The sequence below is a fragment of the Urocitellus parryii genome, chromosome 11, assembly GCF_045843805.1.
Source record: "Urocitellus parryii isolate mUroPar1 chromosome 11, mUroPar1.hap1, whole genome shotgun sequence".
In the NCBI taxonomy this organism is placed as follows: domain Eukaryota; kingdom Metazoa; phylum Chordata; class Mammalia; order Rodentia; family Sciuridae; genus Urocitellus; species Urocitellus parryii.
This window is the reverse complement of record NC_135541.1, coordinates 73,161,012-73,177,104: the sequence shown is the minus strand read 5'-3', so window position 1 is coordinate 73,177,104 and position 16,093 is coordinate 73,161,012. Positions and strand designations below refer to the sequence as shown.

Below are 16,093 nucleotides of genomic sequence, written 5' to 3'. Positions count from 1 at the left end.
CTGATTTAATATCAAGCTCCTTGATCCATTTTGAGTTAACTTTTGTGCATGGTGAGAGAAAGGGATTCAGTTTCATTTTGATGCAAATGGATTTCCAGTTTTCCCAGCACCATTTTACAACCCCAATTTTTAACAGAAATCTCATCTTGCTTGTTTTTGTTTTTTTATATAAATGGATTTGCCTTTTATATAAACTTATGTATTTTTATTATTAACAGAAATTATATGTAACTTATATGTAAATCATTTGTCAGATATATTATTATCCTATCTTCCAATTTTGTGGATTGAATTTTGTACATTATCTTTTGGTGAACATGAATTCTTGATATAATCAAATTTTTTATTTTTTTCTTTTATGGTCAGAGTTTTTATGTTCTGTTTCAGAGAACACAAATACTTTAAATACCATAAGGTCACAAAGACATTTTATGGTTTTTCTCTGAAAACTTTATTGCCTTACCTTTCATATTTAGAACTGCAGTCTATCAGGAACTGATTTTTAATATCATGTAATTAGATTTTGTGGGGGGGTGGGTAACTAGGGATAGAACTTAGGGGCACTCGACCACTGAACCACATCCCCAGCCCTATTTTGTATTTTGTTTTGAGACAGGGTCCAACCTGGCTTTGAACTCTCAATCCTGCTTGCCTCAGCCTCCCAAGCCCACTAGGATTATAGGCATGCAAACACGCCTGGCTTGTAATTAGATTTTTGAAAAAATATATTTATTTATTTTTTAGTTGTAGTTGCACACAATACCTTTATTTATATGTGGTGCTGAGGATCCAACCCAGGGCTTCGAACATGCTAGGCAAGTGTTCTACCACTGAGCCACAACCCCAGCCCCTTGTAATTAGATTTTAAGATACTGTTTTTCCTCAGTTGGATATTCAAATAATCTAGTGCTGAGGTTTTTTTGAAAAGCAGAATGGATACTTTTGGTAATGGTCATTCACCACTAAAATCAATTTCAATTCTGGCCCACAGGGAGGCTGAAAGACAGTCTTGAGGCCTCTTTTTCTTCCCTGATTTGTTAGGTAGTCTCTACCAAATAAAGCAGGTAGGGATTTCATTTCTCATACTCTGCTAGAGTTAGGTAGAGGTATAATATGCAGCAACTGTGAAACAGTACTTGCAAATGATTTATGATGGGTTTGTCACCTATTAATGTTCTAAGAAGAAGTCAAAATGATTCAAAAGAGATCTGACAATATCCAGTTTGGGACTTTATATGAAAAGGCTAAAAAATTAAGATTACTAATAATAATGCCTTACATAAAAAGTACTTTAATTTATATTATTTCATTTTGATCTTTATGCTAACTAGCATTGTAAGGTTTTCAAGACAGGTATTATTGTCCCAGTTTAACAGAGGAAAATACTAGTCAGATCAGTTAATTAGGTTTATAAATAATTTGGTAAAACTAATAACCAGTTGTGTTATTGCCCTGATCCAACCATCTTTACCAAACAGTTCTAGACAAACTGACCCAGAGAAACAGGATGCCCTCCCAAATATGATTTATTCTGTTAAAAGGATATCAAGCTTTAATATTTAATATAAATATATTTTTAGGTCTGACAAATTAGCTGGAACTTGTGGGGGTTTTGGCTAATAAAGCTGGATAATCTCACATTCTCCTGTTTTCTTACTCTTATGACCATTATTGGATTATCTCTTTATAATGCCTCAATCCTTTTTTCTGGTACCTTATAATTTAATTTTTCTCTTTTCTGTCTGTTAGCTAAAAGACAAAGAGCCTAAATACAATTAAAGTAGACATAAAAACTGGTAAGAACTTCATAGTAGGACTTAAAGGTCATCAATTTTGCATGATCCTACTCAATTGCAAACTATTGGCAGCTGGTGGTTACAGGGACTGAGTTTGTATTTTTGCTTTTCCAAAGAGAAGCTAACAGTGAATTGCAAGCAATGGACATTTATAGTCTGTTTTAACTAATTGATGTCTCAAGTATTAGAAAAGTGAAGGTAGACATTATTTCTATTAATGATAAATTCCTTTTTCCTCCAAAATTCTCCAAATGACCTGTTCATTTAACAGGCTCAAATCATCCAGGGCCATATATAATGGCACTCAATAAATGAGTAGATAAGGGGCCAGAGATATAGCTCAGTCGTAGAGAGCTTGATTAGCATCTGCAAGGCCTTGGGTTTCATCCCTAACTCCAAAACCAAAACAGAACACACACACACACACACACACACACACACACACACACACACATCTGTAAAGGGAAATATGTAATTAGAAAATCACATTTAGAAACCATCATAGTAAAAACTGATTTAAGAATCAATGCTAAAACTAGTAGGTGAATGAAAATAGAAGGGAGAGCAGTAGATTGAGGGAGAAGGAGGAACAGGAAAAGGAAGGACCTGCCGAATGAAATTGACCAAATTATTCTGTGTACATAAATCAGTAGACAGAGTTCTTGGCATCTCATAGAAGTAGATGGTACTTGCTAGGAAGGTTCTGGCAGAACTGGACAAAAACAGCTATTCAGAGCCTTCTCTGTCCCCCCTTCAGGAAAACTATACTTAGGTTTTCAAAACCATCTATTTAGATAAATGAACTCAGAAAGATGTGTGATCCAAATCTCTCTAACTTCAATTGTGTACTACATTCTCCTGAAAATACTGTTTTTCTCTCTGACTTCGCAGAGCCAAATGTGCAACTTTTCTTTATAGTAGAGATGATGTTTCCTGTGTTTTAACTTCTTCCATTAATCGGGTATTGGGACAAAGTTATAAAATAATAAGGATGAGATAAAGATCTTATCCTTTAAAAAAAATTTTTTTTTGGTGGTTGTGTATGGACAGCAGGCCTTCATTTTATATGTTTATTTTGATGTGGTGCTGAGGATCGAACCCAGTGCCTCCCATATGCTAGGCAAGCGCTCTGCCACTGAGCTATAGCCCCAGCCCAAAGATCTTATCCTTGAGTTTTCTGTAATTATATTTTAAATAATGAGATTAATTTTAGTGATCTGGTTTCAGCTTGTTTTACAAAGGAGGCGGAAAGAGGCACAAGTCACATAACTAGTTAGTGTCAGAACAAAGACTTAAATCTTGATCTTGTGACTTTGATTCTAAGGCTGCCTCTCCTTTTCAATATATTGGACTACAATTTTTAAAGAATGTTTCAAAGTTTAAAGATTCAGAATTTCTTGGCTGGGGATATAGCTCAGTTGGTAGAGTGTTTGCCTTGCATGCCCAAGGCCCTGGGTTAAATCCCCGACACCACACACACACACACACAAAAGATTCAGAATTTCTTAACTGTGGTGTTTTTTGTTTTGTGGTACTGGATCAAACCCAAGGTCTTGCACCTAATTATGTTTTAATGGTTTCTAAACCAGTTCTAATCTCATTTTGCTTTGGTGACTCTGGGACTTAAAATGCATAGTCTTTTTTTTCTTTTTTTAAACTATTATGTAAAGGATCTTGCAAAATAAAGTATATTGTCATTAAGAGAAAATACTGAATGGAAAAGAATATGACTTTGAAGGTTTTTTTTATGCTCTTTTTTTGGGGTGTGGGGTGGGGAGGTTTTTTGTTTTCATATTTAGTTGTTGATAGACCTTTATTTTATTTATTGTACCTGGTGCTGAGAATCAAACCCAATGCCTCACACATGCTAGGCAGGCATTCTACCACTGAACCACAACTCTTGCCCTGACTTTGAAGTTTTAAGATGACTTAGATAAAGAGTTTAAACATGAGCAATATGTTCTTTTTAATTACTTAGAAGGTACTATTGTTTAGCCGAGAGGTTGAAAGGTTGAGATTATTGAGAGTCTCAAGACCTGAATTTTGCCCTGTTAACTAGCTATGTAATTTTGGACAAATGACCTACCTTCTCTGGGCTTCAGTTTGCTTATAAAGAAATAGGCTTGAAATTATTACTGTCTCTTCAATAAATAATTCTCATTATTGCTGAATATGGGAAGTTAGGCAGAGCGAGTTTATTGTCAGAAGTCTTTGGACATGAAATGATCTGTGCCTAATAGCCTTCATCTTGACACTACTAAATAACCACAGACCAGCCAGCCAGCCATCAATCTCCATCTGTAGAACAGTCCATGTATAGCAGTCTGGAGAAGTGCCAGATTTTGTTTTTGCCAAAAACTCTCTTGGCAAATCTGTATCCCTAGAGATGTCTGTTTAATTTTGTGGTGCAGTGAATGCTTTAGCGAAAAAGAAGAGGAATGCTGAGCTATTTGATTCTGAATGTTCTCGGAGATAGCTTGTGTTCATTTGTTTCCATACTATCTGTGTTTCAAGATGTTTTGAGAGTGGAGGAGAGCCAAAATGAAAGGAAAAGAAGGTGAGAAATCTTCTACAGTGTAAGCTAATTGTGGAAATGAATTTGAATAGTGTGTGGATGTTTACACAAATTGAAAACTTCTGATATAAGTATGTAACATTGAATATCTAGCCAGATTTGTCATTTTAGACTTTCTTGTTTGTGCGTGTGTTTTTTTTTTAATTTTAAACCAGTCTTGTAGCTTTACAACTGTTATAAAAACTTTTATGAAAAATTGGCACACTGAACTAGAAATTTCAAAACTATCCTATTGTCTTATATTCTGGAAATAATATCAAGTATTTTATTGAATAAGTTCTTCAGTGTTTTTAATGCATTCATAAAGATCTCAATTTAAAATTAATTTGTTTGAGAAAGTTTACTTGGGGACCCAAAGCTATGTGTTGAAAATTAAATACCTAAATTTCTTAAAATATAGAGACAGATTCAGCTAAAGTTGCATTTAATTAAGATATCATTGTGTTTTACCACTGATCTTCATTCTTTATCTTAATTCTTTCAGCCTTTCAAATACCTTTACATCTTTTCTTCTACTTCCTTATCTATTTATTTTAATCATTTTACTTTCATAATACCTCTCAGATTTTATCCTTGATTGTGGCTGACCCATCGGAATCCAGGTGGGGTCTAGATTGCTGCAACATCTTCCTAACTAGTGTCCTTGCTCTCAGAATTCCCCTTGAAAACTATTAAACTAACATCCAGATCTTTAGACATCAGTTTTGTGGCTATACATTTGTTTAGAAATCTTACAACTTTTTCATCCAAGTGTTGGTATTGCCAAGCATTTAACACCATGAACATGTGGACTTTTTTTTAATTTTAAATTTATTTATTTATTCTAATTTGTTGTACATGACAGCAGAATGCATTTCAGTTCATAGTACACATATAGAGCAGAACCTTCCTTGTCCATCCAACTGAATTAATTAGCAAATATTGTTGTGTTCATCTACACTTGAATTACTGTTAGGATAAAAATAAATCTAGTTATTTGTCGGTGTATATCAGTATTGATGTTAACACATCCAGGATTTTTTTTCCATTTAGAAATTTGTTCTACTCCATTCCATTCTACTGAAATTGATCTTGCTAATTTTATCCATGTTCTCTTTATTGCCAGGTTGATCAATTTTCAATCCTAATAGTACTTTTACTTTATTATTTTTAATGACTTTATATACTACAGACCATGGCTTCCTCTTTTATACTTTTTCCTTCTTTAGTTTATAGGTATAGATACTTCTGTTTTCTACTTCTTAGATTTTTTTTTAAGGAACCAAGTTTTGGTTTGGTTAATCTTTATTTAAGGTTATTTTCTATTTATGAGTTTTTATTATTATTTTTTCCTTTCCTTCTACTGACTTGAGTTTTTCTAACTTCCTTTTCTAACTTCCTTAGTTGTATGTTTAGCTCTTTAATGTTTTAAAAATAGACTTTACTTTTTAAAGCAGTTTAAGGTTGACAGCAAAATTGAGCAGTGCAGAATTTCTGTATGCCCTCCCTCCCCACAAGTGTACAGCCTCCCTCACTGTCAACTCCAGCACCAGAGTGGTACATTTGTTACAATCAAGGAACCTACATCAATATGTCATTATCATCCAAAGTGTATAATCTACATTAGGGTTCACTCTGGATGTTGTACATTCTGTGATTGTGAGAAATGTCTAATGATATGTATGCATCATTCTGGTATCATATAGAATAGTTTTACTGCCCTAAAAATCATCTGTGCTATGCTTATTCATCCCTTTCTCTCCAACCCTAGCAACCACTGATCTTTTTACTGTTTCCAAAGTTTTACTTTTACCAAAATATCATATTAACTGGAATGATACAGTATGTGACTTTTTCAGATTGGCTTCTCTCACACAGTAATATGTATTTAAGATTCCTCTGTGAGTTTTTTGTTTTCTTTCATGGCTTGATAGCTCATTTCTTTTAAGTGCTGAATAATATTCCATTGCTTAGATGTACCCGAGTTAGTTTGTTCATTCACTTACTAAAGGATGTCTTGGTTGCTTCTAGGCTTTAACAATTAATTGGAGATTTCTGAGCTTTGTGCTCATTTTTTTCCTGTAAACTTAAAATTGCTCTAAAGTAAATTTTTGAAAATAAGAAAAATTAGTGTTATGGTTCAGATATTAGGTGTCCCCAAAAAGCTCATGTGTGAGGCAATGCAAGGAAGTTTAGAGGTGAAATTATTGGGTTCAAGAGCTTTAACCTGATCAGTGCATTAATCCATTGATGGGGATTAACAGGGTGATAGCTGTAGGCAGGTGGGGTGTGGCTGGAGGAGGTAGATCATTGAGAATGTGCCTTTTATCCCTGGTGAATGGAGTTCTCTCTGCTTCCCAGTACCTATGTTCTAAGCTGCTTCCCTCCTCTATACCTTTCTGTTATGATGTGCTGCCTCATGCTGACCCAGAGCAAAAGTCAGCCATCTATGGACTGAGACTGTTGAAACCATGAGTGCCAAATAAACGTTTCCTCCTTGTCAAGTCTTTTGGTTGCAGCAGTGAAAAATCTGATTAAAACAAGTGGCTGTCTCCCAATTCCTTTATTCAACAAACATTTGTTAAATGCTTGCTATGTGCCAAGCAAAGAGTGAAGTATGGGAACTAAATCCCTGTTTTCTCCAGGGATATGTTCCAAGACCCCCAGTGGATATGTGAGACAGCAGAAAGTACTGAATGCTGGATATAAACAGTGTGACATGGCAAAGTCAGCCCAGTGATCATGTCTTGGGCAGGACGGAGCAATACTACTCAGAACAGCACATGATTTGAAATTTACAGGCCAGGCTCAATGGTGTATGCCTGTAATCCCAGGACTCAAGATGGTAAGTTCAAAGCCAGCCTCAGCAATTTATCAAGCCCTTAAGCAACTCAGCAAGACCCTGTCTCTAAATAAAATAGAAAAAAGGACTGGGGATGTGGTTTAGTGGTTAAGTGCCCCCTGGGTTCAATTCCTGATACAAAACAAACAAAAAACCTTATAAATTGCTTTTTTTTTAAATTTTCTTTTTTATTTCTTTTTTTTAATTGGTTGTTCAAAACATTACAAAGCTCTTGACATATCATATTTCATACATTAGATTCAAGTGGGTTATGAAAATTTTCTATTTAATATTTTTAGGCCCTAGTTGACCTTGGGTACCTGAAACTAGTACATAGTCTAGTGGAGAAAATAAATCACTTGGAATGATGTTTGCTGTGTTTGAAGTATGTTTAGAGTGTTACAGGACCCCAGGAAGAGACCATCTCAGTTTGGGTTTGGAGGGTGAAGGAATGACAGAACACACTTCTGAGAGGTCATGCTCTGAGATTTTAGAGTGAGTAGCAGTTGACCAGGTGGAGATTTGTGGTGAGGGAATGGGCACCTTAAGTGGATATTCTCTATAGAGAAAACAGTATCTGAAAAGCCCAGAGGCAAGGAAAAGCATGGCAGAAGACATTTTCCCTTAGCAGAAGGAAACACTGAAATTTGGGTGTATGTGGGTCATGAAACCAAGGGGGGGATAATACCATGGAGGGCCCTGTATATTAAATGTGTTGGGGTTTGTACTGTATCCTGAAGGCTTAGGAAAGTTACTGAAGGTAGAATTAACTGATTCAAGAAGATCCCTCTTGCGTTATTCTTCAGATTCATAGAAATGCTGGATAAAATATAAGACCTTTTTCCCAGTTGTTTTCCACATAACTGAGCAAGAAAAGAAAATCTTCAGATAATAGGAATGAGCAAACTAAAACCCAGATATGAAAGGGAGCTGAAGCCTAAGTGGACGATGAGGAGTAAAAGCTGTAGTTCTGAAGGTTTTAGGCCTATGAGAGTCAGAGAATGAGAACTGATTTGTGTCTTTAAAGTTGGGAGCCACAATAAGCACTGATCTAACAAAGCAACAAGGGTCTTGGAACTGGGATTTTAGGTTTTCAAGGAATCAGAAACAAGGAATGGGGTGGAAGAAGGAGATGACCAGTGACTCAGGCCCAAGCCAGTTACTTCATGGCAATCTACTGGCCACAGTGCTTGGTTCATGGGTGGCTATATTTCCCAAAACCTTGTTCAATTGAAGTGAAGCCTACTACCATGTTTGATGGTTTGGCTATTGATAACATCTTCCTACTTCTGTGGATTTGGAGATGGAAACAGGTAGCTCTAAAAGCTGATGATTCCACCTGGTGACAACTTGGAAAGTCAGTCTTAGAAGATGAACCTCTAGAAGGTGGGTGGAGAATCAAAGAAACTGACTCTTAAGTAACAGTATTGAGATACAAAACAATGCTGAATATATGTTAGCTTCTGATAATAACATGATAGATTACTCACATAGACAAAAATTATTGAAATCTGGGTTTTTAAAGTGTGTGTGTGTGTGTGTGTGTGTGTGTGTTTTAAAACAACTATTTGAAGATACTAGAAAGAAACCAAAAGAAAACAAACTCATGGAGAATATAATGCTAAGGGAGGTAAACCAATCCCAAAAAACCAAAGGCTGAATGTTTTCTTTGATATGAGGGTGCTGACTCATAATGGTGATGGGGTCGGGTGGGGGGAACATGGGAGGAAAAGAAGAACTTTAGGGCAAAGGGGAGGGAGGGGAAAGGAGGGGGCAAAGGGATAGGAATGATGGTGGAATGAGTTAGACATCATTACCCTAAATACATGTATGAAGACACAAATGGTGTGAAAATACTTTGTGTATAATCAGTGACTTGAAAAATTGTGCTCTATATGTGTAATATGAAATGAATTGCATTCTGCCATTATGTATAACAAATTAGAATATATAAATAATTTGATAAAAAACCTCAAAGAAACCCAAAAGAAAGGAACTGCCCCTGAGGGTACTCCTCAATCTGTGTCTTATTACAGAGGCAAAGGTCTTGGAAGGGTTTAGGACTAGCAGAGCAACCAGAAACAGGGAGAACATCTTGGAGGAGAAGAATTACAGAAAGAGTAATCCCAAAGCCTGAATTTAAAATCTAACAAACTCCTGCACACATATGAGGAGATCCCAAGGAATGCATTGAAAAAGTAGTCTGGAAGCTAAAAGAACTAAGAGGTTTGGCAGTTGCTAATGGCATGGGAGACAAAATTTTGGAAATTGAGTGTAGCCAAACTTACTGCCTGCTAGAACAAAGATCAGTCTTTGGAGGAATACAGTAGAATCCAGAGTCTTGTCATCATGTTATACATAATGTATAATAACCAATAAAAAATCACCAGACATGCAAAGAAACAGATAAATGTGACCATATTCAAGAAAAAAAAGCAGTTAGTAACAAACCTCCACCAAGATGACCTTGTATATTCAAATTATAAGTCAGGGACTTTAAAATAACCATTATAATTTGCTTAAGGACTAAAAAAGAAATTATACATATAATGGTTGAACAGATGAGAAATCTCAGAAGAGAAAGAAAAATTTTTAAAAATAAAAGTTATAGAGCAGATGGGACTAGGGTTTGTGGCTCAGTGGTAGAGCCCTCACCTAGCAGGTGGTAGGCCCTGGGTCTAATTCTCAGCACCACATAAAAATAAATAAATAAATATAGGTATTGTGTCCAGCTACAACTAAAAAATAATATTAAAAAAGTCATAGAGCAGAAAAGTATACTAACTGAAATGAAGAACACATGTAACAGATTTGGGGCCACAGAGTAATGAAGACATCAATTGGGGGCTCAGTGGTAAAACACTTGCCTAGCATGCTTGAGGCCCTGGGTTTTATCTATAGCACCACAAAAGAAAAAAGAAATATTCAAATTGAAGAAAAGAGAGAAAAAAAGGTTCATGAAAGCTATACAGAATTTCAGATACTTCTGGGACACTAGTAAGTGATCTAATGTACATGTAACTGGAGTTCATAAAGGAGAGGAGAGAGAAGATGGAGCAAACTTTTTTTTTGGAGAAATGATAGTAAAATTTGGTGAAAATAATCAACTCACAAATCCAAGAAGTTCAATAAATCCCAAGAAAAATAAATGGAAAAATAATCACATTAGATACATTTTGATCAAACTGCTGAAATTGTGGCTGCATCAGAGAAGACACTTTACACAAAAGAGACCAATAAGCCGAATGCAGTGGTGTACACCTGTAATCTCTGCAACTCAGGTAGTGGAGGGAAGAGGATCTCAGATTCAGGGCCAGCCTGGGCAAATTTGTGAGACCCTGTCTCAAAAAATAAAAAATAAAAAATGGCTGGGGCTGTAGCTCAGTAGTAGAGTGCCCCTGGTTTCAATCCCCAGTACCAGAAAACAACAACGCAGGGGACCAATAATACAGATGTTTAGTTGATTTAACATTAGAGACAGAAGAGACCAAAAACAACGGAATTTTATCATTAAATTTCTTTTTTTTTTTTTAAAGAGAGAGTGAGAGAGGAGAGAGAGCGAGAGAGAGAATTTTTTTTTTTAATATTTATTTTTTAGTTCTCGGCGGACACAACATCTTTGTTGGTATGTGGTGCTGAGGATCGAACCCGGGCCGCCCGCATGCCAGGCGAGCGCGCTGCCGCTTGAGCCACATCCCCAGCCCCATCATTAAATTTCTTTAAGAAATAATGTCACTTTCAAATTTTATATCCAGAAAAATCATCTTTCATGAATCAAGATGAAATAAAGACATTTTCAGATAAAATCAAAGATTTTATTACCAGTAAACCTATACTATAAGAATGCTGGGGGATAGGGATGTAGATTGGTGGTAGAATATTTACCTAGCATGCCCCGGTGGCCTGGGTTTGATTGCTAGAACCACAAAGAAAAAGAAAGAACAATAAGAAGAAACTAAAATAAGTTCTCCAAGCTAAAGAGAAATCTAGATGTAATTCAGAACTTTAAAAATGAATGAAGAGCAATAGAAATGGTAAAAAGGTTGGTAAATATAAAACACTCTACATTATTTATTTTCTTCTCTTAATTTCCTGAACAACACATTAGTAGTGAAAGAAAAATTTACTGTGAGGTTTATATCAATAGTACAAAGGATTAGAGTGAATAAAATTATGCTGTTACAAGATACCTACATTTAACTGTTTTGTGGTAAACTATAAACTCTAAGTAGATTGATTATGTTAGGTTAAAGATGCATATTTTAATTTATAAAGCAACAAGTAAAAGAAAAACGCAAAGATTTATAGCTAAAAAGCCATTAGAGGACCACTTTACACCACTGGGATGCTTATAATCAAGAAGGTTGAGCAATAGCAAGTGTTCAAGGGATGTGGAGAAGTAGGAACTCATACCTTACTGATGGAAATGTAAAGTGGTGTAGCTGCAATGGAAAACTCTTTGGCAGTTCTTTAACAAATGCAGTGTGGGGTTACATAAGACAGGAATTCCATTGCTAGGTATACACCCAAGAACAATGAGGTTATACCTCCACACAATACATGTGAGGTTCCTAGCAACATTATCATAATAATAATAACGCAAATGTCCATCAACTGATGAATGGAAAAAACAAAATGTGATATATCCAGACAATGGGATATTATTCAACAATAAAAGTAAGTGAAGGACTGATTTACATTCCAAGTGGTTGCATCTTGAAAGTGTTGCATAAAAGAAACCAGGCACAGAAAACCACATATTGTGTGTTGTTTAAATGAAGTGTCCAGAATAGGCAAATCTATAGAGACAGACAGTTGAGTACTAGTTGCTTAGGAGGGGAAGGACAGCTAATGGGTATGGGGTTTCTCTTAAGGGGATGAAAATGTTATAAAATTTGATTGTAGTGATTGTTATAAAACCCTGTGAATATATACTTAAAAACACTTGTACACATTAAATGAGTGAATTGTATGTAAATTATGTTTTAATAAATACATTTTTAAAAGCAAATGAAGAAACAAAAATGATATCTATAAATCTTTTTTTCAATTAAGCCCAAAAAAGAAACAGAGTAACAAGCAAACAGATGAGACAAATAGAACACACCATAACGGCAACTCTAAATTGAGAGTAAAAGGACTTAACTTTGCAGTTAAAGGACAAGTGTCCACTGGATAAAAAGTATGGTCCAACCATAACACAGAGTAAAAGATGGAAAAGGATGAAAAGATATATGGTATAGATATGAATCATAGTTAGAATAGATGTTTAACAATGGGAAAGTAGACTTCAAAACAAGGAGTATTACCAGAGATAAAGAGGGACATTTAAAAAATACATTTTTAGTTGTAGATGGACACAATACCCTTATTTTATTTATTTACATGTGGTGCTGAGGGTCAAACACCTCACATATTGTAGGCAAGTGTTTTACCACTGAGCTACAACCCTAGCCCACAGGGGATATTTTATAATAATTAAAAACTTAATATATCAGAAAGACATACTTACAAATATGTATGTTTCTACTGTAGATTCAAAAAACATGAAGCATAAAACTAAAAGAAATAAAGGAGAAAAGGTTTTACATCCACAATCATAGTTATAGATTTTCATATTCCTTTCCCAGTATTTAATAGAACAACTAAGTCAAACATACATACAGATATAGGAGGTCTGAATAGAGCTTGCCCCAATTAATATTTATAGAGCCCAACAACTAGGAAATACAGTATTTTTAGGTGTCCTGGAACTTTTCTCAGGATAGGCCATATAAAGGGCCATGAGCTAAGTCTTAGTAAGTTTCAAAAGACTGAAATCTAACAAGGTATGTTGTCTGATTACAATTGAATTAAATTAGAAATCAGGACTAGGGATGTAGCTCAGTGGGAGAGCACTTTCCTAGCATGCGCAGAGTCATAGGTTTGATTCTCAGCACTGAAAATAAAAATCAGTAACGAAAAGAATTCAGTGAAGTCTTAAGATGCAAAGTCATGAAAAAGGTTAATTGTATTTTTAAACAAATGAGATTTTTAAAAGGGGGATGAGAGTTTAGCTCAGTGGGAAAGCATGTACTGTTATGCCAGATTCATGGGACTCCAATAGACCTCCAGGACCGAATCCAACGCAATCACACAAGAGTCTTTATTGCAAGCTCCAGCCTGGACTTACAACCGTTCTTGACACAGCGGTCCCAGGGAGTGAGTCCTGGTCCTTTGTTCAGTGAGATTTTATAGGTTTTGGGGGGATACTCTATGGTTCACAACATCACACAGCAAATCATTCCATACCGCAGGAAAATCAAACAACGACTCCTAACATTGATTAGCACATTCACTGGCGGGAACAAGTTGGGTAGGGGTGATTGGTTAGTACAAGAGGGGGATTCCTTTGAACTGATTGGTTTATGCCACGAGGGGTGTACATGCTAAACTACATGGTTTCCCAACATGTTATCAACCACCATAAACTACTTGGGGGTCATCTGGCATTCCAAGTATTTTCCCTGTCTCATGCTGATTGGAGGTTGCTAGGGGGGGTTGCTATGGGTCCTCACCTAGCCTAAATGAGTCAGGGACACCTGGCGCCCACAGCCCTCTCCTGTTATTTACAGACAAACAACTCAGCAGGGAGGGTGTGTGCTTAGGAGTGCTCGGTGGGTTTTTCCAAGGACAAGGGTCATGCCCCCTTCCTTGGACTGGCTTTGCTCTGAGGTAGAGGCTGGTTTCTCAAAAATGGAATCATATTAATTTCTCAGTACTTAGTATGCCCAAGGCTCTGGGTCTGATCCCTAGCACCAAAATAAGTGAATAAATAAAATAAGAACAATTTCATTTCAGTTGCATTAAAAAAACACTTAAGAATTAATGTAACAAACATACATAGCTCTACACTGAAAAGCACAAGATACTGCTGAGAGAGATTAAAAAGATGTAAATACACGGATATATGATGTTCATGTATTGGAAGACTTGGTATTTTTAAGATATCACCTCTTCTAATTAATCTGTAGACTCAATGCAATGCCAATCATAATCCCAACTTGTTTTTTTAAAATATTTTTTTAGTTGTAGATGGACACAATGTCTTTATTTTTTTATGTGGTGCTGAGGATGGAATCCAGTGCCTCACGCATGCCAGGCAAGCGCTCAACCACTGAGCTACAACCTCAGGCCCCCCAACTTGTTTTTAAAATAGACCAGTTGATTCTAAAATTTATATGGAAATGTCAAGGACCTAAAAGACCTAAAACAATGTTGAGGGCTGGGGATGTGGGTCAGCAGTAGAGTGCTTGTCTAGCACAGGAGAGGTCCTGGGTTCGATCCTCAGCACCAAATAAAAATGAATAAATAAAAAATAAAGATATTAAATAATTAATTAAAATAAATAAAACAATGTTGAAAAGAAGAAAAGAAGAACAAAGCTAGAGGATTTATTCTGTCTTACTTCAAGGCTTAGTTATAAACAGGTAATAATCAACATAGTATGGTATTGGCATAACGATAGACACAAAGAGAAAGGACTAAAGCAATCTTTTTTTTTTTTTTAAATAGAGACAGCTCTGTTTTGTTCTTTTTAAAAAATGTCTTTATTTTATTTATTTATTTTTATGTGGTGAGGATTGAACCCAGTGCCTTACATGTACTAGACAAGTGCTCTACCACTGAGCCACAACCCCAGCCCACTAATGCAATTAAAATTTTTAAAAAATTTTATTTGTTCTTTTAGATATATATGACAGTAGAATATATTTTGACAATTATAAATACATGGAATATAACTTATTCTAATTAGGATCCCATTCTGTGGTTGTACATGATGTAGAGTTTCACTGGTGATGTATTCATTCATATATGAAATCAGAAAAGTTATGTCCAATTCATTCTACTGCTTTTCCTATTTCCATACCCCCTTCCCTTCATTCCCCTTTGTCTAATCCAATGGACTTCTATTCCCTTCACCCCCGTTTTGTGTTATCATCCACATATCAGAGAGAACATTCAATCTTTGGTTTTGGGGGATAGGCCTATTTCACTTAGCATGATAGTCTTCAAATCCATCCATTTACTGGCAAAAATGAATTAAAGCAATTTAATGGAGAAAGGAAACAAACTTTTCAAAAAATCATGTTGAAACAACTGGCTATCTGGGAAAAAAATCAACTTCAATTCTTATACTATACCATACACAAAAATTAATTTAAGATGGATCAGAGACCTAAGAATAAAAGTTAAAATTATAAAGCTTTTAGAAGAAAATATAGGAGAATATCTTTAGTCTGAGGGTCAGGCAAAATTTTCTTAGGCACAGAATACAGTAACCATAAAGAGAATACACTAAATAAAAGTTTCTTTTCATCAAACAATATGGTTAAGGAAGTGATTATTGAACTCACAGACCAGGGGTGGGGTGCGGGGGCAGGGGGAGTCACAAAAAAGTGTACCTGACAAAATTTGTATCAAGAATACCGACAACTCAAACTTTTCTTAAAAAAAAAAAAAAAAAAAAAAAAAGAATACCTACAATTCAGAAAATGGCACCTATCCTATAAGACTTAAAAGACTTAATAGCCACAGAACCTGGTGTGGTAGTTCGTGCCTGTAATCCTACTTACTTGGGAGGCTGAGGCAGGAAGACCCCAAGTTTGAGGCCAGTCTCAGAAATCTAGCAAAACCCTTTCTCAAATAAAATTAAAATGACTGGAGATGTAGCTCAGTGGTAAAGCACCCTGGGTTTAATATGCAGTTCCTAAATAAATAAATAAATAAATAAATAAATAGGGACCTAAACACTTTATCCAAGAAAATCTATACATATCTACCAAGCATAAAAATACATAACATCATTATTCATCAGTAAATGCAAATTTAAAATAGAATGAGATACATTCTATTCCCTAG

General features: G+C 35.5%; 1 protein-coding gene across 6 annotated transcripts in view; it reads left to right on the top strand.

The window, feature by feature from the left end:
• The window catches only part of Dipk1a (divergent protein kinase domain 1A), a 106,551-nt gene that overhangs the window by 34,444 nt on the left and 56,014 nt on the right, over nucleotides 1–16,093 (top strand). The window contains exons 1-2 of one of the 6 annotated variants that reach the window (XM_077803744.1): nucleotides 4,191–4,353; nucleotides 6,996–7,195. The exons of 3 other annotated variants lie outside the window; for them this stretch is intronic. In XM_077803744.1, the coding sequence (XP_077659870.1) occupies nucleotides 7,169–7,195 (27 nt within the window). In that variant the 5' untranslated portion in view covers nucleotides 4,191–4,353; nucleotides 6,996–7,168. Of the gene's footprint in view, nucleotides 1–4,190; nucleotides 4,354–6,995; nucleotides 7,196–16,093 lie in introns of those variants that run through there. 2 more of the 6 variants (XM_077803745.1, XM_026403079.2) reach the window with 2 other exon arrangements.